We start from the raw sequence: 25,464 nt of genomic DNA on the forward strand, positions 1-25,464 counted from the left end.
AGCACCACCTGGATATGTTCACTGGAGGCATGAAATACAGGAAAGGTGCCACTTCCCCCTCACCCCAGGAAGTCCTCGCTGCCTTCTCATGCCCTCAGGAAAGCCCTGCTTACCAGCATTTCTGCCTGGGAATTCATTTCACACTCACACCAGCCCTGGAAAGTGGATGGCACTACTCCCATTTTACAGATGACAAAAGTGAGGCTCAGGGAGGTGGTTAAGACCTCAGCTGGAAAATGCCACAGACTCCCATTGAGGGGCCTGTGAGGCAACTTGTGCAGGCATTGTGCACAAGGCCTGGTACTTATAGACGCTCAGTGGAGCCTTATGGAGCCTGTTCCAGTGAGCGCACTCTGTGAGGGCACAGTCGTTGGGTCCTCTAGGACCCCTGAGTGTCCCAGTGGGTGGTGGGCAGTTTTATTACTCCCTCAGCTCGAGGCTGTGCTGCAGGAATGTGTCTGCTCAGCCAGACTGAGCTTTCTGAGGGAAGGGGCTGTGTGCTACATTGCCAGATCTGGGTCCCTGCCCCTCACTTTGTGCTGACTGTGGAGACAAAAGCATGCTGGGTTCAAGGGCATGGTCTTTGGAGTCAGGCAGATTGGCTTCAATCCTGCCTCTGCCACTTAATAGCTATGTAACTTGAACCTCTGTTTCCCTTTCAGGATTCTAAGACATAATGCCATGACATGCTATAAAATGGGGCTTGGTATGGAGAAGCACTCATTCAGTGGTGGCGTGATTATTGTAATTATGGAAAACCTAACCGCAGGGGCACAGAGACCTAGACAGCCTCTGGTTGGGTGATAGAGCCTGTGAGTTGTTTGGGGTGGGTGGGGTGGGAGGCTGTGTCAGCAGGGGGGGATATGCAGGAAGCCTTCTAGACCAAGGTCCGTGCCCTAAGCAGGGGACCTGGGGGTGAGGGGGGGAAGCTGGCCTCAAGCAAGTCCAGCAAGGGGTTGCAGGACTGCTGACAGATGACCAGATTCAGGTGGTAGGGCAGGTGGGCTCCAACCCCAGGGGAGTTCAGGGACAGAAGACCATGACTTGGACTTGACCATGTTCCCCTTGGGTATTGCCACTCTGATCAGACCTTCACTAGCATTCACTACAATGAGACCCCTTTCATGCTTTGACACATATACCTGTCTGCATCCTAGGAGTGGGCCTGGGAGGTGTCACTCCCCAGCACTGTTTTCCTAACCAGGTGAGGATACCAGACTCAACTGTGGTGCTTTAAAACCTATATTTCTGGGTTCTTGCTCCTAGAGACCCCTATGGAGGAGGTCTGGGGTAGGCCACAGCGTTGAATTTTTAATTGATTAAAAATAATAGATCTTGGGCTGGGGTTGTGGCTCAGTGGTAGAGCGCTTGCCTAGCATGTGCGAGGCCCTGGGTTCAATCCTCAGCACCACATAAAAATAAATAAAATAAAGGCATTGTGTTCAACTGCAACTAAAAAATAAATTTAAAAAAATTCAAAAAAAATAATAGATTATAGGGGCTAGGGTTGTGGCTCAGCGGTAGAATGCTCGCCTAGCATGCGTGAGGCACTGGGTTTGATCCTTGGCACCACATAAAAATAAAATGAAGGTTAAAAAAATTCCTCTTTTAAAAAAAGAAGTAGGGGCTGGGGATGTGGCTCAAGTGGTAGCGCGCTCGCCTGGCATGCGTGCGGCCCGGGTTCGATCCTCAGCACCACATACAAAAAAAACCAAATATGTTGTGTCAGCCGAAAACTAAAAAAATAAATAAATATTAAAAATTCTCTCTCTCTCTCTCTCTCTCTCTCTCTCTCTCTCACCTCTCTCTTTAAAAAAATAAAAAATAAAAAAAATAAAAAAAGAAGTAGATTGTTTTCTTGGCATTTTAAAATCTTAAAAGTAACATGGTGGGTTAAGGTTGTGGCTCAGTGGTAGAGCCCTCGCCTAGCACATGCGAGGCTCTGGGTTTGATCCTCAGCACCACATAAAAATAAATAAATAAAATGAGGTATTATGTCTAACTGCAACTAAAAAATAAATATTAAAAAGAAAAGTAACATGGTGGTTGTAAAAATCTCAAACACAGACTTGCAGGAAGTAGAGTCTGGCCCTGCTGCCCCTTGTCCAAGTTGGTAGAGGCAGCTTCTACTGGCTCAGTGGTCAACCCTCCCATGGGGTTCTAAGTTAGCCCAGCTGAGAACCACTGGGCTCTGGGTGGCTGAAGATAGGATATGGGCCCAGTTTCAACTGGAACCCTAGGTCCAGTTCCCAGGACTGCAGTTCCTTCCAGAGTATACCCTGGTTTTGGGAATGAGGCCAAGGTTGGCTGCTAGAGCTGGGGCAGTAGGTCACTGTAGGCCTACTGGTACAGGCACCTACTGGTACTGGCACTTGGCTTTCAGGATGCTGTTTAGTGCTTAGACCTGCCTTCTCTCAAACTGGGATTGTCTCAGAACCTGAGGTGGAGTGAATCCTGAAATGGGAATCAAGTGGTGGCTGGGAAGAGGGGAAGAAAGGGGTAGGAAACTAGGCCACTCTGATCAGTACTGGCACACTGCAGAGCTGGCACCAGCGAGTGCCACTTCATGAGCTGAATCCCCACGACTCTGCACTGGCTCTCTGCATTGTTGTGGAGGATAAGAACCTCTTGGTAAAGGCCAGTCTGTTCCTGATGGGTCTGCTTCTCACTAACTTTCACAACCATGCTGCTCACCACCTTTTCCACTCTCTAGGACCTAGCGCCCCAATTAGACAGCAAGTTCCTTGCAAAGAGGCATAACTGTGTACACCTTGGCACATGCCTGCTTAGCGAGGGCTCCACAGATGCCCGTGTGCTGCTGGAAGACTGTGCACACTGACCATCTCCCAGTCAGGACCCAGAGAAGGGCTGTTTTTCTTTTTTCCTTAACTTTTTTTTTTTTTTTTTTTTTTTTGCTTTTTAAAAAGCACATTGAAGAAAAGAGAATTTTAGAATTATTTTCTACTACTGTCATAAAAACAAAATGTGGAGGTCATCAAGGAAAACTGATTCAAACCCAATTTTTCCTGGGCCTTTATGAATCAAAAGAAAAGAATTCAGAAGCACTCTAGTGAGTGATCAGGGTATATATGCACACAATAACTGTCACGTGAAAGAATTTAATAAAATGATTTTTCTCTATACTAACCCTGATGAATAATCATTAAATGGCACAATTATCAACCACTAGAGTGTGATTTGTTTTAAACCAGAACATGCCAGGAAGTGTCTCTGAAATAAGATGAGTACTTGTCCACTAGAAAAGTCTTGTCAAACTGGGCATGGTGATGCACATCTGTAATCCCAGCTGCTCAGGAGGCTGAGATAGGAGGATTGCGAGTTCAAAGCCAACCTCAGTAAAAGTGAGGTGCTAAGCATCTCAGTGAGACCCTGTCTATAAATAAAATACAAAATAGGGTTGAGGATGTGACTCAGTGGTCATGTGTCCCTGAGTTCAATCCTTGGTACCAAAACAAACAAACAAACAAACAAATAAATAAAATAAAATAAAATAAAGAAAGAAAGAAAGGAAAAAGAAAAGGCAGGTCAAGTCCTGGGAGACTGGTTGTCAGGGACAAGACAGACTGAACATAGACCTGAAGACCATGATCTTTTTGCCTCTTTTTGTGGGTCAGATAGAGTTCTGAAAAGCAAGAATGTGGCAAGAATTTCAAAGGACCGATTAGGCTTTCTTTGAGAACTAAGTGGGCTGGTGGAGGTCACAGGCCCCTGAGAGAGGCCCAGGCTACTGCTGGCCCAAGTTTCCAGTGACACAGGTTCTGGCTACTGCTGGGGTGGAGAGGCAGAGCGGCAGAATAGAATCCTTCTCCCGCGCCCTGGGGAAATTAAAAAATCTTGGTTCCCAAGTAAATTCTGATTTGATTGTCCTGCCTGGGGTCAGAACAATGAGCTTTTTAAAGTTCCCAATTGCCACCAGGGTGGAGAAGGATGACGAGCACACCACTGGCTCCACACTTGGCTGAACATTAAAATCACCTTTAAGATTCCCCCAGCCCCTGTCACCTCTCAGACCAGTGAGATCTCTAGGGAGGGATATGAGCATCACGGCTTTTAAAGCTCCTCCAAGGACTCCAACTGCAGTCAGTCTAGGAAGCACCAACACAGAGAGGAGAAATGCCAGACTCCTTTGCGATGGAACACAGCTGGAGACAGAAAGACTTCCTAATTAGATCTAGATCTTTCTACTTCCAATTTTTCTGTTCTCTTAAAACCTTGCTCTAATTAGGTCCTAAGTTTTTTTAAAATAGTAATTTAGCAATTTTTTAACATCTTTTAAAAATTTTTAGTTATCGATGGACCTAATACCTTTATTTCATTTATTTATGTGGTGCTGGGGATCGAACCCAGTGCCCCATGTAGGCGAGGCAAGTGCTCCACCACTGAGCCACAACCCCAGCCCAGTAATTAGAAATTTTAATGAATATTTAGATAGAACACATACCAGTACTATTTATAAAGCCCAATTGGAAGGAGTTCTATGGTCTGATTCAGTGAAACAGGACTGGGGTCAGCCTGTGGGCTTGGAAGCCCTCCTGAGGAACTCTATTTTCTCTGGGGTAATGCCCCCATTCTGCTTGTCCTTCGTAACTAAGCAGGATGCTGGTTCACAGTGGACCATGTGAGCTTCAAGCAGCTCCATCTATCAGGCTGTCCCCAACCTCACAGTGGTTAACAGCCTGAGGAGCTCTGTGACATGCTAAGGTCATGTGAAGCCATCCCCAGTGCACAGGTTCCAGGCCTCAGGGTGGTGAGTGCTCACCTCTGTGCAATAGAGACCTCACACAGTCATCATTAAAGCTACAGAACAATTTTGGTGGCCCTAGATTGCCTCAAAACAGAAATCCTTGTTCTCCCTGCATCCTGGGTCAGGGATGTGAATCCCCAGTGCTGACCTGCTCTCACTCTCCTAATGGGGTTCTGCCCCATCTTTCTTTCTTCTGGGCCCCTAAGGGGCTGGAGAAGGGTGCTATGACCATCATAGCCACCTAGTCCCCAAGCTGTGAATCTGCAGGGCCACAGAGAGCAAGCTTGATTTCCAAAGGCCTTCCCTGGATGCATTAGCAATCTACTATTCTCATTTATTTTGTTAGTTATATTCTGCTTTTTGATTCTCCCTGTCATTTATTTGGAAATATACAGAGGCTTGATCTGGGTGGCTGAGATCTGGAAAAGCTAAGCAGGGCAACAGGATGGTTGTTACTAGATGAATCTTTCTGATCTACAAAGATGGCAACTTCATGTAGTTCAGCCTAAATAGCATGTTACAAAATACAGATACACGGTATGCAATCAGAAAGAAATCGGAGTCACAGCATCTCTCCTGGTTCCCACTGTCCCTGCAACCATCGCCTTACCCTGCTGGCCTCCACATGGTGCAGCCTGAAGGCCTCCCCTGTGCTCTCGTTCACCACATCAAACTGGTGTCGGTAAGCCACGCAGATGAGGTTGTCGCTTTCTTCTGTTGGCCCGTCCACCAAGGTCATCACTGCAGGGGAGTCGGACAGACAGATCTCCTGTGTGGGTGATGATGAGTAGGAGACAGGTTAGGACAGGAGCAGCCACCTTCATGTCAGCCTCCACCCCCTGCTGTCTCCTTCCAGAAGAGGTCCCTGCAGAGGCCTGTGCTGTAGGAAGGCAGGGTCAGGGTGGGGAGAAGGAGCCAGGGGTCTTACCACACTACTGCCTCCCATAATCTGTCCTTGAGACCTCTATTACAAATTGGATCCTAAGGTACGGTGGGTTTTAGCCTTCATGAAGTCTGTTCTGGGATTGCAATAATAATTGCAAGTAACACATGCCAGGCGCAGTTTCATTGAATCTTTGTAACGAGCCCTTGTAGTAGGTATGGTGGTGTTCTAGTTACAGATTAGGAAACTGAGGCTCAGAAGTCAAGCAACTGGCCCACAGTCAGAGTTCATACATGGTAGACAGAGCCAGGATTTGAACTTGGGAAATCTGACTTCAGTCACACTATATACGTAAACATTCATTAAAACAGCCAACTAGGTTGGCTGAAGAAGGTTGACACCTAGTTGGACCAAGATTTTAATTTGTTTTAAGTGTCATGCTGTTCTGTCCCTCTCAACTGAATAACAGCAGAAACTGATATTATAATCCAGGCCTAAATCAAGGCAAAAATAATTTCTCAGCTCACCTATAGAAACACTCAGCTTTAATGTCCAATGTTGTCCTATTTCATAGCTTAATGTGCTGTACTTGTGAAAAGATATGAGACAGGAAGCTGAGGGAAGGGACTTCACCTTCAGGGGTGTCTCTCCCAAGGCTGCACCTCAAAATCTACCAACATACCTCTGACAAGGGTGAGCAAGGTGGCTCTTCCCAGAGCTTCTTCCCACCTCTCCAGCCACCAAAACCACTGCTGTCTTGTGCCTACATGGGTCTCCACTCTTGGCCCCTGTGCTCTCCTCTACCTGGTGACCAGACCATCATTGTTTCTTTTCTTTATTTCCCTTTTTTTGGGAGGGAGTGGTACTGGGGATTGAACCCAGGGGCACTTTACTACTGAACTACATGCCCTGCCAGTCCTTTTTATTTTTTTTGAGATAGGGTCTCACTAAGTTTCTGAGGCTGGCCTCAAACTTGCAATCCTCTTGCCTCAGCCTCCTGAGTTGCTGGGATTACAGGAATGTACAACTCTGCCAGAACCATCTTTTAAAAACATGCCACATCTCTGCTTCAAACCTCCAGGAGCTTCCCATCCCACTCAAGAGCCCAAACCAATAGCCTTATAAAGGGCCTCAGGGTGCTAGAGAGTCTGCTGCCTGCCATGGCCCCTCAGTTCCAGCCACCCACGTCTCTGGAGTAGGCCTTTCATAGGCCTCAGGGCCCTTGGTTTACAGCCTCCTGCCTAGAATACCCTTTCCCCAGGTATCCTCATGGTTCACTCCACACCTATTGTGGGTCTCTACTTGGAGGTGACCTTTTCAGGGAGGGCTTATTGGTTCATCTAAAATAGTGATCCCAATTCCCTGCTTCATCAGCCTCTGCCCCCCTACCTGACTTTATTTTTATTCTTAGTATCAAGCCATCACAGATTCTTTAAAAAGCTATGCCAATGAGCACAAAGGCTTTGCTTGGGTCACAGCTGCATCTTCTTGGTGCCTAGCATGGTCCCCCCCTGGGTTTGCTGCAATGAATAAGCTTTTACCTTTGACTTGTGGGGTAAATGAGGGTGCCAGAGATGAGGGCTCCCTAGCTGGTCACTGAACAGTCTCATGGCTGGAAGGAGGGAGTGATCTCATGACACCCTGGTCCTGAGAGAAGCCATGGGAAGAGAAAACCTACCCTGATGTACTGGAATTCTTCAACAGGTGACTCCGACAGGGGAGATAACAATGAGACACCAGTCACCGCACTTGGCTTGTTGTGTTTCCTTGTGATCAGAAGCAGTTTATTCCGAATTGCAACTACGATCCTCAGTTCTCTGCTATGGTGAGTATTTATGGCATATAGGTGGCAGCCTGGGAAGAAAAATGGATGATACGCAACACACGACAAAAGGGTTTGAAAGTTCCCAGGCCTTGACAATTTGGAAGTGGTTCCTAAGAACCCTGGGAAGTAGCATAACTCAGGAAATGAACTAAGAATGTTTCTGACACCAGGCAAAATGGAGACCTGACATGCAAATGAGATAGAATTAAGAGAGTTATATTCCTTCAGTGTGTGGACATGGCTCCTACCTATTACAGGACAGGACTTAGATGGAAGGTGATCTGAGCTCCAGGAACCAAAGTCTAAAAACATCTTTACTACCAAATTTGATAATGGAGGTTGACTCACCTCCAAGACCTGTAATGCAGTGCCTCGGATTTCTCCTAGTCCTCAGTATGCTTTTCTATCTTTCAAGCTTCTTTTTTTTTTTAAATTTTAATTTTTATTGTTGGTTTCAAGCTTCTTAAGGAAACCTAATTCTATCTTTATAGTGTTTGCAAGTAAAAAAACAAACCAATAAAAACCAAATTCCTACTGATTTTACTTTAAGTAAAACTTGGGTAGTCTAAGATAAATAAATGAATTGAACAGAAACAGCCAACAGGAAGATCCGAGTCACCTTTGGTTTTCTCCAGCTTGTTCTCTCTGCAGTCAGAGCGGCCCCTCCCAGTCTGCCTGCCTTCGAGGCCCTTCTGCACAGCGCTCAGCCTGAAGACAAAGAGGCGGGCATCTTTCCCTGGTGACAATGGGAGGAGGGCAGATTAGATGGTCAGATAACAGGACCTGGAGGAGTTCCAAGGTTGGACAGCAGGGAACAGGGCAGGAGGTGTTCTGAAATTCAATACACCCCATGCCACCCTTACTCATGTATCATGGATGCGCCCCTCTTTCCTCCACTGCTCTGCCTCACCCTGAATAAATGGGCCACCAAAAGGCCCCAGTACTGACACTGGGAAAGAAACTGGGGCCCAGCCTATGCAGTCAAACCCCAGTCACCCTTGGTGTAGGCTGAAGAAGGCCACCTGTTTCCTCCCTCCCAGAGCATGCCACCGAGGTGGTACCACCTTTGTCTGCTCTGAGAACCAGAAGATCCAGAGTCTCCAGCACATGCATCTGCTTCACTGGCAGAGTTCTGTCAAACACAGGCACGGATGGAAGGTCATCTGGAAGAGAAAGCTGGTTACTGGCTCCTGCAACTGGTTATCCAATCCCACAACCTGGTTACCAGCCCCTGCAACTGTCCTGTGCTTTGCAACCCATGACAAGTGCCTGCTGGGGAAGGGGCCTGGTTCTTTCTCGGTAAGCAGGAGCAGGCTTCTAGAGCTCTCACAAAGTCCGTAGGGCAGGTGAACCCTGAGCACTGTGTTCTCAGCTCAGGTAGAAGCAATGATAAGCCCTTCCCCAAGGCATCCAGAACTCTACAGGGCATAGCAGCAAGGACTTGAAAACTATATTCTTTTCCTCAGTGATCATCAAAGAAAAATCAACATCTCTCAATCCCATTGTATTGGAGTTGTACCAAAGGACTGAACACTCTAAGTAAAAAAAGAAAAAAAAAAAAAAGAAAAGGAATAAAAACATCCATTTCTCTTAAATGTTTTCTTATTTTCATGTACCATTTGAAAGTACATCATATCTCAGATCATTTTGTATATTTCTCAAGAAAGCAAAATTAAATTTTCCTTTTTGTATTTAAAATGGATACAGATATATCCACCCTATCCTAGCATGCCACGGGTCTGCATCAACAGTAGTTTGCTTATAAATTTTCAATATTTTTCTATACAGAAAACTGAAATCTCCTTTTTAGAAACAAATAAAATAATAGAAAAATATCAATTAAGTTGTGCAAATAATAGGAAAAACTAATATAAGTGTAAATGCTCAGAAAGATTAAAGGTCTAACTGGATTAAAAATGTTGCAATTACTCACAGGATTTGTTTTTAAGGTTACTTACTGGGAACTTAATGGCTAATAATTACTTTGTCTCTGGGGGACCCTAGTACACAGGGGACTAAAGAATGACTTAGGGAGTTCCATAAGCCAGAGTGCCAAGCAGAGGTGAACAGGCAGAGTGTAGTCATTTTAGGCAGAGGTGCCCAGCTCGTTCTTCATCTGTATTTTTCTTTAAGGGCTCTGCTGTGGGTTTGGGTTGGTTTGCTTCATTATAATTTAGGTGCAAGGGGCCCTAAGGATCTTGCCTCTTTCAGAAATCCAAGTGTAGCTGGGAGTCATCCTTCCCTGAATGAGATGAAAGAAGAAGCAGGACTGATAACCACCCCAGGTATTAGGTAGTATGGAGGGGGTCTTCTGCTTCTGCAGGCCTGGGAGGTTCTGATTTGTCACAGCATAGAGGCTGCTAAACTCATATTAGGCATATGGCCCGTCTCTAGTTCCCCTCAATCACACAGGGCTTTCCTCCAGTTCCTCTTTAATTCCTGGGGTAGATGTAAATTTTATGACAGCTCAGCAGCCACTTTCCTTCCTCCTCTATGCCAGGCCTCCACAAAAAGGAATCGATTCTTAGGGTCTTTGTAGTGCTACCGGTCACACTTAATTACTCAGAACATGAGATGATCACTAAAGAAGCTATCACCATATTTGGCTAAATAACTAGAATTATTTCATTTTGCGGGATAACTGCAGCATCAGCAAGGGCAGATCACACATTCTAAGTGCTTACTACTTGCTAGACCCTCATGCTTGGAGTTTTGTCTGTTATTTAATTGAAATGTTCCCATGACCTCATTAGGTGTGGACTTGTAAAATTCGCATTTAACAAATGAGGAACCTGAGGCTCAGAGATGTTGAGAATGTGTCCACTCTTTAACATGTGGAGCCATGAGTGATGACAGAACTTCATTTTACATTGAAAACAGGTCCACTGCCCGCTGCATGCCAAGCTGCACACAGAGCAGGTGAGCATTTATTTCCCATCAACCATTCTCAGAGAGCTGAACAGGTTTATACACAGCACAGGAAGGCAGAGCAGTGAGGACAGAAGAAAGGAACAGGTGGGTTTAATGGCTGCCAGATAATTTTTTCCTTCCTGTAATCTCTGTATGAAGAAACAATCTTTCAGAGTCAGCTTTTCTATTACTGTAAAACCCAAATGCATGGCAATAGCATATTTAGTCAGTACTCAGGTCCTTTCAAAATAGGTTTTGCTATACTAGAGTGCAAGGGACCTTAATTTTTAACTATGACCTTGACAGGAGCATACTCTCAAGGGGTAACTCTAATGAAATTAAGCAAATGCTAATGGGATATAGTGGAACTCAGACTGAAACGAAATGGACAGATTCACTCAGAGATGACTCATAATATGATTAAGTGTAGACCGAAGAAGATAAACAAAGAAATTGGAGAATTATGGCACAATAAGGAGTACTCAGCAAGCCTCAGGGTTATTCTCCTTTTTAGCAAAAACAAACAGGGAAGAACTACTGCATAATCAGGACTTGAGAAACATGATCTGTGTAATAAATCTAAGCTGGTGGTGGATGTTTACAGCCACCACCAGACGAAGATGAACGACTTCTTCCAGGTTTGGAAGAATAGAATTTCCTAGAAAATCACAATAGTCATTATGCCTGATACCACTGTCAAATTTTAAATCCATAGCTATGAAAATTTCAGAAAGGGTTTTGGTAATCTCAATTTGGATTTTACATTTCTAAAAAATAGAATTTCTTCTGATTTAGGTAAGCCTTATCAATATTCATAGTGAAATATGTGTTTCATTCCCAAAAAGGCAAACAGAGGACCTAATGCTCTTTTAATCACAAAGTTTTTTAAAAAAATATTTATTTTTTAGGTGTAGATGGACACAACACAATGCCTTTACTTTTATGTGGTACTGAGGATCAAACCCATGTCCCTACTGTGCTAGGCGAGTGCGCTATCGCTGAGCCATAATCCCAGTCCCTAATCACAAAAGTTTTAATACTTATTTGACCAGGACTATGTTTTCGGAAATCTGTGTCAAGGTAGAGATGAAAACATCAGTGGTGTTTAATTTAGTATTAATGGAATGCAGTTAGTGGAAAGAACACTGGATTAGGATCACATTTGAGTCCTGGTTCCAGATGTGGCACCCACCAGCCAGCTGTGTGATCTTAGACAAGTCTCATTTCTTCATCTACAAAACAGACTGAAATGAGCCTTTAAGGCCATTTTTTTTAAATAAAAAAATTTTAGTTGTACTTTTGGCAAAATCTAAGGATTTTGTTAACTTTAAGCAAATTCCTAAGAACATAATAAAGGTTACAGCTGTCATTTAGTAAATTGCTACTAACGTGTGCCTGATACACTTTAAACACTTAACAAAGGTTTAACCTACAGCCCTTACAATCCTCTCCTTGCAGTTATAATCATCATCCCCAAAGAATGTCATCAGTTTTCATTATTATAAACAATTTTTCAGCCTCTTTAAAAAAACTACCCCCCACTTAGAGAAACTCAAGGCTCAGAGAGGTTAATTTCCTTTTTCTTACTTTTTTTCCTTTTTTTTTTTTTTTAGTGCTAGGGATCATACCCAGGGCCCTGCTTGTGTTAGGCAAGCACTCCCTAGCCCCAGCCCTGGATTCTCTCCAAGATCACAAAGTTTCTAAATTAAGGATTTAAAATCTGAATAGATGAATTTAAAATGAGCTGCCTTTTATTAAATCTGTTGTAGATATGATTAGATTACGGGCACACGATCAAGACACACAGCGGAAGTATCAGGACAGGAAGCCCCGTAAGCACTGCCTCTCTCTAGCTGTGCTCCAGCAGGGGCCGGCACAGAGCAGGTACTTCATGTGCTGAGCAAGGGTCTGAAGGAGGGAGTAAAGGTCCTGCCAAAGGACAGCAGGATGCTGTGCTCTTAGGCCATCACGTGAATCACATAGTGGTGGCTTTCAGGTTCTCATAAAATGGTAACCTGAGATTCGACAGTAGCTTCTGTGCAGTCTGAGGTGCTGTCTCTGTGTCTATGGCTGTCACTGAAGCCCCAGGAGGTGACCTGTTGCCAGAGTTTAGCTCTTTTTGTCATTCATTAGGAGTCTGGAATAATCGAAACAGGCCTGTTGTTGGAAGGGGCCACACTGTCCTAGAGTCCACATCCCCCTCTGTCAGAAATCTCCCCTCCTGCTCCCCAGCACCCTAACCCAGGGCAAGCTCCAGGTGGCTGGTCTGTTTCAGGGTGCTCTCTTCCCAGTTTGATTTTCTATTGAGTTGAAATCTGCCTCCCTGTCAAAATATTTGTTTCTCTATCCATCAAAAATGGTTTATATAAGAATCTTACCATTTCTTTTGGACACCAAGTACTTTTTGAATTAGAAACTTTAAAAAAAAGGCTTTGCAAGAATAATTTCCTGAGAGAGTGGCTCTATATTTTCTGATTTAAGATAAAATGCTGGGACCAGGATAAGTATTGGCTGTATCGGAGATTCTTACATTTAATATCCATGGACTAATGAGAGATGTGGGAAGGAACCTAAGGCTCACTCACCCTCCAGCATGCCTGGTTCAGGATATACACCCTCTGCTTGCCTTGAAAACAAGGTATTAGTTTTATAAGGAAATCAGACTTTGCTAACACCCCGGTGGACCATGCATTCAATGGGCTAAAGAGAGTTGATTGGGAGTCACCCATCTTAGAAGTACTTAGAAGTCCCACAAATAAAGACATTTGTAGAAGCAGCTACTCACTAACCATCCACTAGCAAGACGCCAGCGTCAGTGGAAACCAGCAAGGCCTGGCCCCAGGGATCTGCGCACACAGCTTCGTGAGGGAAATTACTGCAGAAACACTGGGGCTCCCAAGGCTGCGAGGCAACACAAGCATCGGAAAATGAGTGCACCAGGAAAATACATGGCAGCCCCCAGGTGGAAAGGACAGAGAGCAGACGCCTGAAACAGCAACACAGATGCGCCATGGGAGTGGTCATGCCAAACCCTGGTTGCTCTGGGGTCTGGACTCAGTCATCTTCCTCAGGAGGAAGATCTCCTTTCAAATCCATATGCAGTGGGAAAGCAGTGAATCCACATTTCTGGCGCCATGACCTGTCCGTGTGATAATGACATTTCTGGGACAATTAAAACATTGGTAATATCTCAGTAAATGGTTTTCTTTAACACCTGGAGGTTGGGCCAATTGGCACTTTTTTCTTTTTCTTTCTTTTTTTTTAAAGAGATTAACATTAGTTCATCATAAAAGCAGGTACCACATAACTTCAAAATTGTGATTCCTGTGTTGCTGATTCAGTAAAATCATTCAATCATGCATAATGCAAGAATTGATATTATCTTAATATGAAAATGCTTATTGATCAATAAGGCTACAGAATCTTAAAGAAAAATATAATAATAATCTGTTGCCAACAAAATGACTCCTGTTCCCCCATGTGACCTGTTCAAACTACATGAATTCTTCTTTGAATCTTAGTTTTATTTTCATTTTAGGCATAAGGAGTTATTATTCTCAGTTAGACATAAGGGCCCGGTGTGGTCCACCTGTGTGTGCACACATAGTTGTGCCTGTAAGTACCCAGTGAAGCCATGCTCGCACCCTGAGAGTAGAAGAAAGGCTCTCTGGACCACCTTTAGAGTCCTGGGCACTGAGGGTGGACATTGTGTCTTATTTCTAGCTCAGAAGAGAAAAACATGCTTCCCCTTTAGGAAACCCACAGCATTGAAAAAGAATATCCTAACTGCTAAGATAGACCTGCACTGTTCCAAAAAGATTGCCTAAAGAATGTGAAAACATTTTATAACCTGAAGAAGGGCTACACAAGAGCATATCACTAATTGAAGTGGCATTTCCCCAAGAGGAGTTCTGGCAATTCTGAGCTTGACACTTGTAGCAAGAGGACATGAAAAAGCAAAGCCAATACAAATGTCATCCAGGAGACAGACACAGAAACCAGTGCATGAGATAACACTGAGAAAGAACAACCAAGTCTTTGTTTTCGGACCAAAGGACACAAGTTGGGGATACTCAAGGAGAAAGGGGTTTTCACCCTAGGATCCGGGACCCTAGAGGATCCATGGGGACTGAAGGAGATCTGTAAAACCCCAGAACTTGCATCTAAAATGTTCTGAATGTGCCACTGACATTTCAGTGTATGTGGGTGTCCATGGTGAGCATGTGTTCTCAGAGTGCCAGTGACCAGGAGATCTCAGGAATGACTCTCAAGGCATGGAGTGTCAGTTATTGACTCAGATTCAGCCACACAGAGGCTCTGATCGAGTATGGGCAGTGTTTGCCCATGCCCCAGACCCCTTCTCCCAGGCGAGAGGCTTGTGCAGATTTTGTGGAGTGGGAATGTGGCCCAAGTGCAGGACTTCTGGGGGGCTCCTCTGAGAATACCAACACAGATCACGAAACAGTGGATGCCCAGGACATTGACAAAGCCCATTTATTTGGAAACAGATGGCTCTATGGAACAGCACGAGGGACTGTGGCTTCTGCAGTGCCAAGTGACAAAGTTAGTGGGGTCCTCTAGAGCAGTGCTTCTCCAAGATGGCCCGTGGCAGGTTATAAGCCAACCGCAACAAGGAGGTTGCTCTTTGTTGTTCACTAGTGAACAAGTTATGGGACAACAGACCTTTTTTTAAAAAAATATTTTAGTTGTTGATGAATCTTTATTTTATTCATTTATTTATATGTGATGTTGAGAATTGAACCCAGTGCCTCACACATGCAATGTGAGCACTCTACCACTGAGCCACAATCCCAGTCCTATATCTAAGAACTCCTTAAGTATGTTATTGAATTTTCCTGTAATTTGGTATTTACAAAGTGCTTGAAAACACTGTTCTATTCTATACAGAAAGAGACAGTGGAAATTTCTGCTCCTTGGGAAAGAATGCTTTGCCATGTATATTGTCTGAAGTTGTTGGTGGTTTTTGGGCATCCACTGCATTTGAGCTTATCATTTTTCTAAAGCAAACTTTAAAGTATACAGGCTCAGATCATCTGTGTCTTTATCACCTACATAAATATCTCCTTAATTCTTTTGCTTTTATAACGAATGCTTCTCTAGTGATGTACCATGTGACACTGTTCCATTTAACTAACTTACTTATTCAGAGTGTAATTAAGAACCTAGCGTATTGTTTTACAGTACAAAAGCATGGATGTGGTAATCCAACACTGCAATTTGTTTTTCTTTTTTCCTGTTCTATTTTTATCACTTAGTTTTTCCCCAGGGAAAGTGAAAATAGAAAGTCAATAGACCACAGGGGTTTCTGGCTGGTGAACCATAGATTAAACAGGGGTTTCCACCTGTCTCCTCTGCGTAGCAGCCTCACCATACCCTGGGAACTAGTTAGAAATGTAACCCTTTGGCCTCTCCCAGACCTAATGGGTCAGGAACTGGGGGTGATTCATACACACACACCAGCACTGGGGAAACCCCACTCCAGGGCCTTTCTGTTTAGAGGGGGCTGTGCTCATAAGAGATGTCCACTCTTGGCCCACTCCAGGCCTACTGCATCAGGACCTGCAGTTGGTTGGGATGGCCAGGTGTCACACATGCACAACAAGCTGGAGGAGCACTGCAGGACTGGCCTGGCTGACTGCAAGAGTCCACGGTGGAAACCCAGAGGTGCTGCCTGAATGATCTGGGCTTTCTCTGGGACTGGGTAGGAGCAGAGCTCTTCTTTCTTCCACCCCAAGGCCTTTTCCCAAGAGTCTCAATAACTTTAATGAGGACAAAGAAAATTCACAGTTTAAGTTGAAAGTATCAGCAACTCACCTCTTTTTTACAGATCCCTGAAGTGGCCAAGCTTGATGGGGCATCCCCTCTCACAATGGACTTCAGTTTTAGAGCCTTATGGGACAGAGATCTCTTTTAAGTTTGTTATCAGGCAGCAAAAGAAAAGCAGGATAAATAATTGAGATTTGAAAATAATGTGATATTTTAATAAGTGGGAGTGACTACAGGTTCATCTACTGACTCATCCCTGATGATAAAGAATGAAGCTAGTGGGACAAGGTGAAGTCCCGGTCACAATGACCTGGCCCAGATCATTTCAGTTTGTTCATCTCTAAGAACTGTGATTTCTGAGCCAGGCTTGATAGCGCATGCCTGTAATCCCAGCAGCTCTGGAGGTTGAGGCAGGAGGACTGCAAGTTCAAAGCCAGCCTCAGCAACTTAGTAAGGTCCTGTCTCAAAATAAAAAAGGGCAGGGGATGTGGCTCAGTGGTTAAGTGCTCTTGGGTTCAATCCCCAGGACACAACACACACACACAAAACCCCCCAAAACCCCCTGTGCTTTCTAAACTGTGAGCATTGAAAACACAGACTCCCAGGTCCCTTTTCAAACCTGATGGCTCAGAATTCCTGAAGGAGAGGCAGGCATCTTTAAACAAGGACTGATGCACCTGTCTTGGAAAAGGTGATCTGTCCTCCAAGATCCTTGACTGTGGGTTTCCTTCACCCCCACCCCCTCGGCTTGTGCCCTACTGCCTGTCAAACCTTATCTTAGCTGGCAGTCCCCCTGCCCCTGTTTCCCTGCTGGGATGGGGGATCTGGGAGGAAGCTTGGAGCTGAAGAGCGCTAGTATCACATGGGACTGAGGCAGAGGCAGCATGAGTTTCTCCAAGGCCTGGGACACGGGACAGCGTGACAGTGGCTTCATGGAAACAGAGTGGACATTCAGGCTTCCTGTGAGCAGAACTGCCACTCTGTGCTTCCTCTTGCCATGGGTGGGTCAAGGTACTTTTTTCAAATTGGCTCCCTACTCTTCAGAAAATTCCTAGGAGGCAGGCAAGTGGTCCCTGCTCCCTTGAAAGGAGTGCTGTCCCCTCACTGATACCTACAGGGAACTATAGCTGTGCACTCAAAAATCTCACTCATGGCTCCCATGGCAATCCTAAGAGAGATCACAGAGCTGTGGCGATGGCAGGCAACATAAATGCTTCTGCACGTGGGCGTCTGCTTTGGATGTCTTGCAGAAGAGGTCTCAGAGTAAAACCCACCTGCCCTATTCTGACAAACTCTGCCTGGCGGGCCTCCTCTTTCTTCCGGGCTGACTTGGGCGATTCGGGTAAGACATCACTGAAAGACCGTCTGTTAAGCATGTTCTGGAAAAACAAACAAACAAACAAACAAAATAAGCTGTGAATTCCACAAGCAGTGGTCAAGTCCCACCCTCTGGCTTCTCTTAATGCACAGACCTGTTGTCCAGATGGTTCTATTTCTATCCTCTGTATTTATGTATTCATTCAATAAGCAATTATGGAGCACCTGTGTGCCAGGTCTGTATCAGACTTGCGGATGAAGTGTCCACAGTTAGGAGCCCCCACTGCATAATGGCTGAAGATGTGGCCTTTGAGACCAGGCAAACCAGAGGCCCCTTGCTCACTGACTTATTAACAGTGTGACTTGGGCCACACGCTGCACAGCTCCAGGATGCTGTTCTATAGAGTGGTGCCTCAGGAACTCAACACTGAATTCTACAGGACACTACCCTGGAACTACACCTCCGAGGCCCCATGGGCATGTAGGGCAAGTGGTCAGTCTTGAGTCTGTGTTGTTGACACCTGTCTCCCAGGTGTGTTATGAGGATTAAATGAGATGGTACATGTAAGGTGCTTAGCACAGCTCCTGGTGCATACTAGGCCAATGCTACAGTCCCCTCTAGACCATGGTGAGAGAACTGGGTACCCTCACCCACTCAGCAAGCACTGACTGAATGCCTACGCCTCTGTCAGACTTGAAGGATGTGGCAGACACTGTCTCTGTCCTTGTGGAGCACAGAGGCGAGTAGGGGTGAAAGCTAGTAGCTAATGACATGGTTAGCACAGGTGACCACTGCTATGCAAGGTAAATCTCTGGGACACAGAACATTTTATAGGACTGGCTAAGGGGACTGGCTTCTACTGGAAGGTTGGGGATGCCTGCCAAGGTGGCAATACCTCAGCTGAGACCTGAGGGGCATCGTTACTCATTGGTACCTTCCTTGTCCTTAGGAGGGAAAGGAATTGATAGATTATCAAGCCAGCCCTTCAGGGTCCTGGTTTCAGCCAGGCCGACTCCCTGAGAACTGTTACAGAGTACCAGCCAAGAAGATGGCAAGGGTACTGTAAAAGGAGAGTGGTCACATCAGTTCCTTCTGATATCCTACACTTCAACTGGGTGAGAGCCAGACACCTTTATTTTACCTACATCATCAGGAATAATTATTTCTATAGGAGTTCACGAATGAACACACAGATTCTAAGGGAATTCCCCTACTTGTCCTGTGTTTTCTTATTAAATAGGGAAATGTTTTAAACAGTGATGATGTTATTCTGCACTAATGAGTCTCTGACCCTGGTGAGCTCACACGTGCCCCTGAGGAAGGGCTGGATCTCATCAGTGTGGACATACCATGGGCTAGGAAATATCTGGCACTAAGGGGGTTTTTCAGGAAATGAAAATGCTAGTTTCAGTGCTGATTATGGAGCAAGCCAAGAAATCTTAGAAAAGTACTCCATTTCTCCCTTCCATCCCCATTTTTGCCCAATTGTCGGCTGCATGGCATAGAAAAACACTGAGCAGTTTACCAAGGACAGCACTCCAAAAAGCACTCTCCAGTGCCCCAGATGTTGCTGACTGACATTCACAACCACCCCTGCTTGCACTCTGAGTTCCACAGGCCTCAGCTTTGTGAAAATGCCTTCTCATGTGGGCACTCGACACCCCACTTGTTGTGTCAGCTGCAGTGGCTTCGGACAGGATCAAGGCGACACCTGTGCTTTAACCAGGGCCACACTGCTAGGACTATGATCTCAGCTCACACCCCACAGGAGGGAAGGAAGACCTCGGGCCAAGTACCTTATGCAAATCTGGCATCAGGTCCTGGTGTAAAGATCGAATCAACATGTCCAGAGTGCGCCGACGTTTCTGGGCAAAGGTTGGGGTTTCCAAGGTGGCTTTTTCGCCGTTAATTACTATGACAAAGAGTAAAAAGGGGATTGCAAACATCAGTAGCCACTGAAGAACGTTATTCTCAAGAAGACCCTTCACAGTGAATACCACCTACCTTCCCAGTACTGGTATTACCATCAATGTGACTGTCCCTTCATGGAAGAATGCTAAAAACCCTCTAAATGTCTCTGTGCCAAGACATGCAGAGTCCATAGGCATGTCAAGCTTGGCTTTCTTGTAGGACTTCAAGCTTTTACCTAAATACCTTTTTAACCAAATACCCATCAACCCACCATGCATCTACCCACCCATCCAACACAAGGGGCCAAATCACCAGATGTCATTCCAACAAAATGCAGCAAATATATAACAATTGTCTCAACAGAATACTGGGATTCTTAGCCTAATGGAAGTTTCTTCTGGAAAGAAGTAGGGTTTTAGTGAATTACAGACACTAAAAGCCAATAAAGTAGAAAGTGCAGTCATGTATTAGAGCACAGAACAGGAAGTATGAGTTCAGGAGTCTGAAGTCAAGGCAGTTTTGGGTATGGGTCCTGGCTCTGCTACTAGCTGTGCATTCTCTCTCTCTTTTCTAGTACTGGGGACTAAACCCACAGCCCTGTGCATGCTAGGAAATCACTTTATCACTTAGTTGCATTCCCAGCCCTCTTTAAAATTTTATTTTAAGACAGGGTCTCGCTAAATTTTCCAGGCTGGCTTTGAATTTACTATCCTCCTGCCTCAGCCTCCCGAACAGCTGGGATCACAGGTGTGCACCACTATACCCAGCCTGGCTGTATATTCTTAAGCAAAATTTTGAGCTTCTTGGGATATGGAGATATATATATATATATAAAATACCTAATACAATAAGTATAGACATATTTTTATGGGTTGTTGCCATTTAAAAGAAATAACACATATAAAGAGTTAGTACAGGTTTAGGCAAATTAAACTGAATAAATACTAACTATTAGTTGTCTCATACAGGAGGGTCAAAGGAAGGTCAGTGCTTATAGATTGAAAAATGGAACTCTGGGGACACCTATATAGGATCTGTATGCTGGGGACAAACTGAGCTTATGTGGGGCAAGAATCAATCTCTCTCTCTCTCTCTCTCTCTCTCTCTCTCTTTCTCACCAGGGATTGAACCCAAGGGCACTTATCCATGAGCCACATCTCCAACCCTTTTTATATTTATTTAATTTGAGACAGGGTCTCACTAAATTGCTTAGGGTCTCACTGAGTTGCTGAAGCTAGCTTTGAACTTGTGATCCTCCTGCCTCAGCCTCCTGAGCCACTGGTATTATAGGAGTATGCCACTGTACCAGGCAACATATCCCTTAAGAAATTTAAATTACATGTGTAGCTATTATTTTCACTAATTAGGTGACTGGGGATTTTTTTTCCTTCCTATTACATTAGAAAAATCCATGATTTGTTTTAATAGATTAAGAGAAAAACCAGGATTTTTGTTGAAATTCCACTTCCCATTACACAGGCATTTTTCTACCTGGCCTACTTCCTTCCTCTTGCTAAATCCTCTTTAGAATTCAAAGTGCCTTCTGATTCTAGGGCTTCTCCTATTTGGTTAGTTCACTGAGTCCTCCTGGTATTCCTGGCCCCAGGCTCTGTCCCTGCAATGTGCCCTCTCCACCACCTACAGCTTCTTTGTTCTCTTCCTATCTACCTTCCATATGTTTAATGTCAGATCTGTGGAACCTCTCATTTCATTTCCCTCCAAGTCTCTGAGGAGCCAATGAGTCACTGCTGATTGGCTCTATTTAAATGGCTGGATTCAGGGATGCCCTCTGTCACCACTTCTATTTAACATAGTTCTTGAAACTCTAGCCAGAGCAATCAGACAGATGAAAGAAATTAAAGGGATATGGATAGGAAAAGAAAAACTCAAATTATCACTATTTGCAGATGATATGGTTCTATAACTAGAAGATCAAAACATTCCACTAGAAGTGTCCTAGAACTAATACATGAATTCAGCAAAGTAGCTGGATATAAAATCAACATCCGTAAGTCAAAGGCATTTCTGTACATCAGTGACCAATCTGCTGAAAGTGAAACTTGGAAAATCACCCCATTTATAATAGCCTCAAAAAAATACTTGGGAATAAATTTAATGAAAGAGGTGAAGGACCTCTACAATGAAAACTATAACATGCTAAAGAAAGAAATTAAAGAAGACCTTAAGATGGAAAGGTCTACCTTGTTCTTAATAGGCAGGATTAATATTGTCAAAATGACCATACTTCCAAAAGCACTATTCAGGGGGCTGGGGTTGTGACTCAGTGGTAGAGTGCTCGCCTTGCACGTGTGAGACCCTGGGTTTGATCCTCAGCACCACATAAAAATAAATAAACAAAATAAAGATATTGTGCCCATGTATAACTAAAAAAAAAAAAAGCACCATACAGATTCAATGCAATTCCAATCAAAATCCCAAATGGCATTCCTTATAGAAATAGAAAAAGCAATCATGAAATTCGTCTGGAAAAATAAGAGACCCATAGTAGCCAAAGCAATCCTTAGCAAGAAGAGTGAAGCTAATGGCATTACTATTCCAGACCTAAAACTATATTACAGAGCAATAGTAACAAAAATAGCATGGTATCAGCACCAAAATAGACCTATAGACCAATGATACAGAATAGAGGACACAAAGTCTAATCCAAACAACTTCAGTTATCTTATATTAGACAAGGGCGCCAAAAACCTACATTGGAGAAAAGATAGACGCTTCAACGAATGGAGCTGGGAAAACTGGAAATCCACATGTAACAAAATGAAATTCGGGGGCTGGGATGTGGCTCAATCGGTAGCGCGCTCGCCTTGCATGCGTGCAGCCCGGGTTCGATCCTCAGCACCACATACAAACAAAGATGTTGTGTCCGCCGAAAAACTAAAATAAATAAATAAATACTTAAAAAAAAATGAAATTAAACCTTTATCTCTTACCATGCACAAAACTCAACTCAAAGTGGATCAAGGACCTAGGAATTAAACCAGAGACTTTGCTCCTAATGAAAGAAAAAGTAGGCCCAAATTTCCATCATGTCGGATTTAGGCCTCAACTTTCTTAATAAAACTCCTGTAGTGCAGGAACTAAAACCAAGAATCAGTAAGTGGGATGGATTCAAACTAAAAAGCTTCTTTTCAGCAAAAGAAACAATCATTGAAGTGAATAGAGAGCCTATAGAATGGGAGCCGATCTTTACCACAAGCACGTCAGACATAGAGCACTAATCTCTAGGGTATATAAAGCACTCAAAACCTTAATACAGAAACAAAAACAAATAACCCAATCAATAATGGGCCAAGGAACTGAACAGATACTTTTCGGAAGCTGACATAGAACCAATCAACAAACATGAAAAATGTTCAACATCTCTAGCAATTAGAGAAATACAAATAAAAACTACTCTAAGATTTCATCTCACTCCAGTCAGAATGGCAGCTATCAAGAATACAAACAATAATAAGTGTTGGCGAGGATATGGGGAAAAAGGCACACTCATACATTGCTGGTGGGACTGCAAATTGGTGCAGCAATCTGGAAAGCAGTATAGAGATTCCTTGGAAAACTGGGAATGGAGCCACCATTTGACCCAGCTATCCCACTCCTCAGTTTATACCCAAATGACTTAAAAACAGCATACTACAGGACACAGCCATATAAATGTTTATAGCAGTACAATTCACAATAGCTAAATTATGGAACCAACCTAGAAGCCCTTCAGTAGATGAAAGGATAGGGAAACTTTGGTATATGTACACAATGGAACATTACTCAGCATTAAAAGAGAATAGAATCATGGCATTTGCAGGTAAATGATGAAGCTGGAGAATATAATGCTAAGTGAAGCAAGCCAATCCCAAAAAACTAAAGGCCAAATGTTTTCTTTGATATGAGGATGCTGACTCATAATGGCGATGGTGGGGGAGCATGGGAGGAATGGAGGAACTTTAGATAGGGCAAAGGGGAGGGAGGGGAAAGGAGAAGGCAAGAGGGTAGGAATGATGGTGGAATGAGTAGACATCATTACCCTAAGTATGTGTATAAGATACGAATGGTGTGAAAATACTTTATGTATAATCAGTGTCTTAGAAAATTGTGCTCTATATGTGTAATATGAAATGAATTGCGTTCTTCCATCATGTATAACAAATTGAATAAATTTAAAAAAAAAGAAAAAAATGGCAGGATTCTACTTATGAGTTGGGTTCCAGTGTTGCTAAGCGACCTTCTAACTAATCTAGTGTTAAAGCACCACAAGCCCTGGTGGCCTCAGCCCTCTGCAGATACCCTGCCAGAGTGCTTACCTCCCGTGCCTAGGCTCCAGGGCCCTAGGGCTTGGTGCTGCAACGCCTGCTCCCTGTTGCTGGCTGTTTCTTGCTCTCATCTGATCCTTGGGCTTTGAACCATATGGACCCACAGTTTAAATCAGGCAGAATTTCAGATGTTTGGTTTGTTTTGAAAACTCAGAATATCTGGTAACACGGGCTCATGCTCCTGAAAGGCAGCAGCTGGCTGGAGCAGGGGGCGTTTCTCCAGTCTACAGCAGCTCCCAATGCTCCTCACTGTCCTCTGCTCTACCCCTCCCTCATTCATTTCCCTCCCCGCCTCTCTAGGCATTTGAGTTTATGACCCCTGTTCCAGCATTCAAAGAAGGGGCACGGACACCGGAAAGGAAGAGATAGGACCATCATCTTTTTCAAGTGGTCTACAGTAGGGTTTTTTTTGTTGTTGTTGTTTCCAATGAGGGGGAGTTATTGCCCTTAGACCCTGGAGCAGGCTAAAGAATGGGCAATAACAATTCTGGGGCCAGCTGGGACCATGAAGGAGCCTGGCCAACATGTGCCTTACGTCTCTTATTCACCAGGGGAGAGGCTGGAAATCATGAGAGGATCTCTGCAAGGGGCTGGAGGGATTCTGGAAGGTAGAGTGGTTATCAATTATTGGCTAAGACGGGGATGTTTCTGGTGCCTGGAGTTAAGTGACACTCATTCTTTCAAGTGCCAGCTACATGTGCAGACCAGGGAGCTTCTGGTGGCTACTGAGGGAAGATTCCTGTGCAAGGCCAAGAAGAACGAACTGGGGAGACAGGAAGTCAAAGGAGGGACAACTTATGTCTGGCCCTGGCCCTGGCCTGTGGGATCATTTTTGGTTAATTGTGTAGGAGGATTAAGGCAGGAAGAGGAGAAGCAGTGTCCATGAAGGACTCTGAGACCTTGAACTCAATATTGCTCCTTGGGGCCAGTGAGATGGACACAGAAGAGGGCTCAGGAGCTTTTCCAAATGCTCCCATCTACATAGCAATAGTGACAGAATTAGGCAGACCATGTTTGTAGGTGGGCAGGGATGAGAGGCAGCCAGCAGAGCAGCTGCAGTGCCCAGCGTGCCTGGCAGAAGGCTAGAAGTGGCCTCTTCACAGGGCACAGACTGAGTGGTACTGCCAGGGCCCTGGGGCTTGCAAGCTGCACTTCCATGAAGAGGGTGCATGAGTAAGCCAAGAGACTTGTTTCTGATCACCAGAGACAGTCCTCCCAGGCCTTCCAGAGAGGGTGACCAAGGGACACGCTGGGTGTGAGTATTTGCGTGGCAGAGCTCTGCAGTCTAGAGGATGGGGAATCACAGTGAGGCCCTGGGGTATCATCAGTGGAGCCAAGACACATGCACGTGGGCTGGTGAGGCTTGGGGCGGGCAGAGCTGCACACCCCCTCACAACCCACTTGTCTGTCTCACCCCCTACCCCTAATGTAATCACAGCCTCCTCCCCCCTCCCCTCCATCCCACTGTGACAAAGGCACAGACACAGAGCAGAGGCTCCAGGGGCTGCACCAGGACCCCAGGTGGACAGGTTAATTGGAGGCCCCTGGTGTTGTGTGGGGCAAGGGTGGTCAAACCACAAGGCATGCGGGCGGGGGGTGGCTGTATATGAGGATCCAGGAGGAAACCTATACAACACTGCCAGAAACCAGATGTGTGCTGTGGAAGAATGAACAGAGCCCAGAGCCCGGAATACTTCAACAGGAGGTTTCTTTGCAGCATCCTGGGAGGATTTGAAGAGA

General features: G+C 44.7%; 1 protein-coding gene across 4 annotated transcripts in view; it reads right to left on the reverse strand.

The window, feature by feature from the left end:
* GARNL3 (GTPase activating Rap/RanGAP domain like 3) overlaps positions 1-25,464 on the reverse strand; it is a 148,185-nt gene that overhangs the window by 21,463 nt on the left and 101,258 nt on the right. For 3 of the 4 annotated variants that reach the window (XM_081281953.1, XM_081281952.1, XM_081281951.1), the window contains exons 16-23: positions 19,285-19,400; positions 17,445-17,549; positions 16,219-16,293; positions 13,173-13,284; positions 8,538-8,636; positions 8,093-8,209; positions 7,327-7,502; positions 5,376-5,534 (exon numbers count right to left, since the gene is read on the reverse strand). In XM_081281953.1, coding sequence (XP_081138079.1) covers positions 5,376-5,534; positions 7,327-7,502; positions 8,093-8,209; positions 8,538-8,636; positions 13,173-13,284; positions 16,219-16,293; positions 17,445-17,549; positions 19,285-19,400 — 959 coding nt within the window. Of the gene's footprint in view, positions 1-5,375; positions 5,535-7,326; positions 7,503-8,092; positions 8,210-8,537; positions 8,650-13,172; positions 13,285-16,218; positions 16,294-17,444; positions 17,550-19,284; positions 19,401-25,464 lie in introns of all 4 variants that reach the window. The other variant, XM_081281950.1, reaches the window with a different exon arrangement.

The sequence above is a fragment of the Spermophilus citellus genome (assembly GCF_964194105.1).
Source record: "Spermophilus citellus genome assembly, chromosome: 2".
Classification (NCBI taxonomy): domain Eukaryota; kingdom Metazoa; phylum Chordata; class Mammalia; order Rodentia; family Sciuridae; genus Spermophilus; species Spermophilus citellus.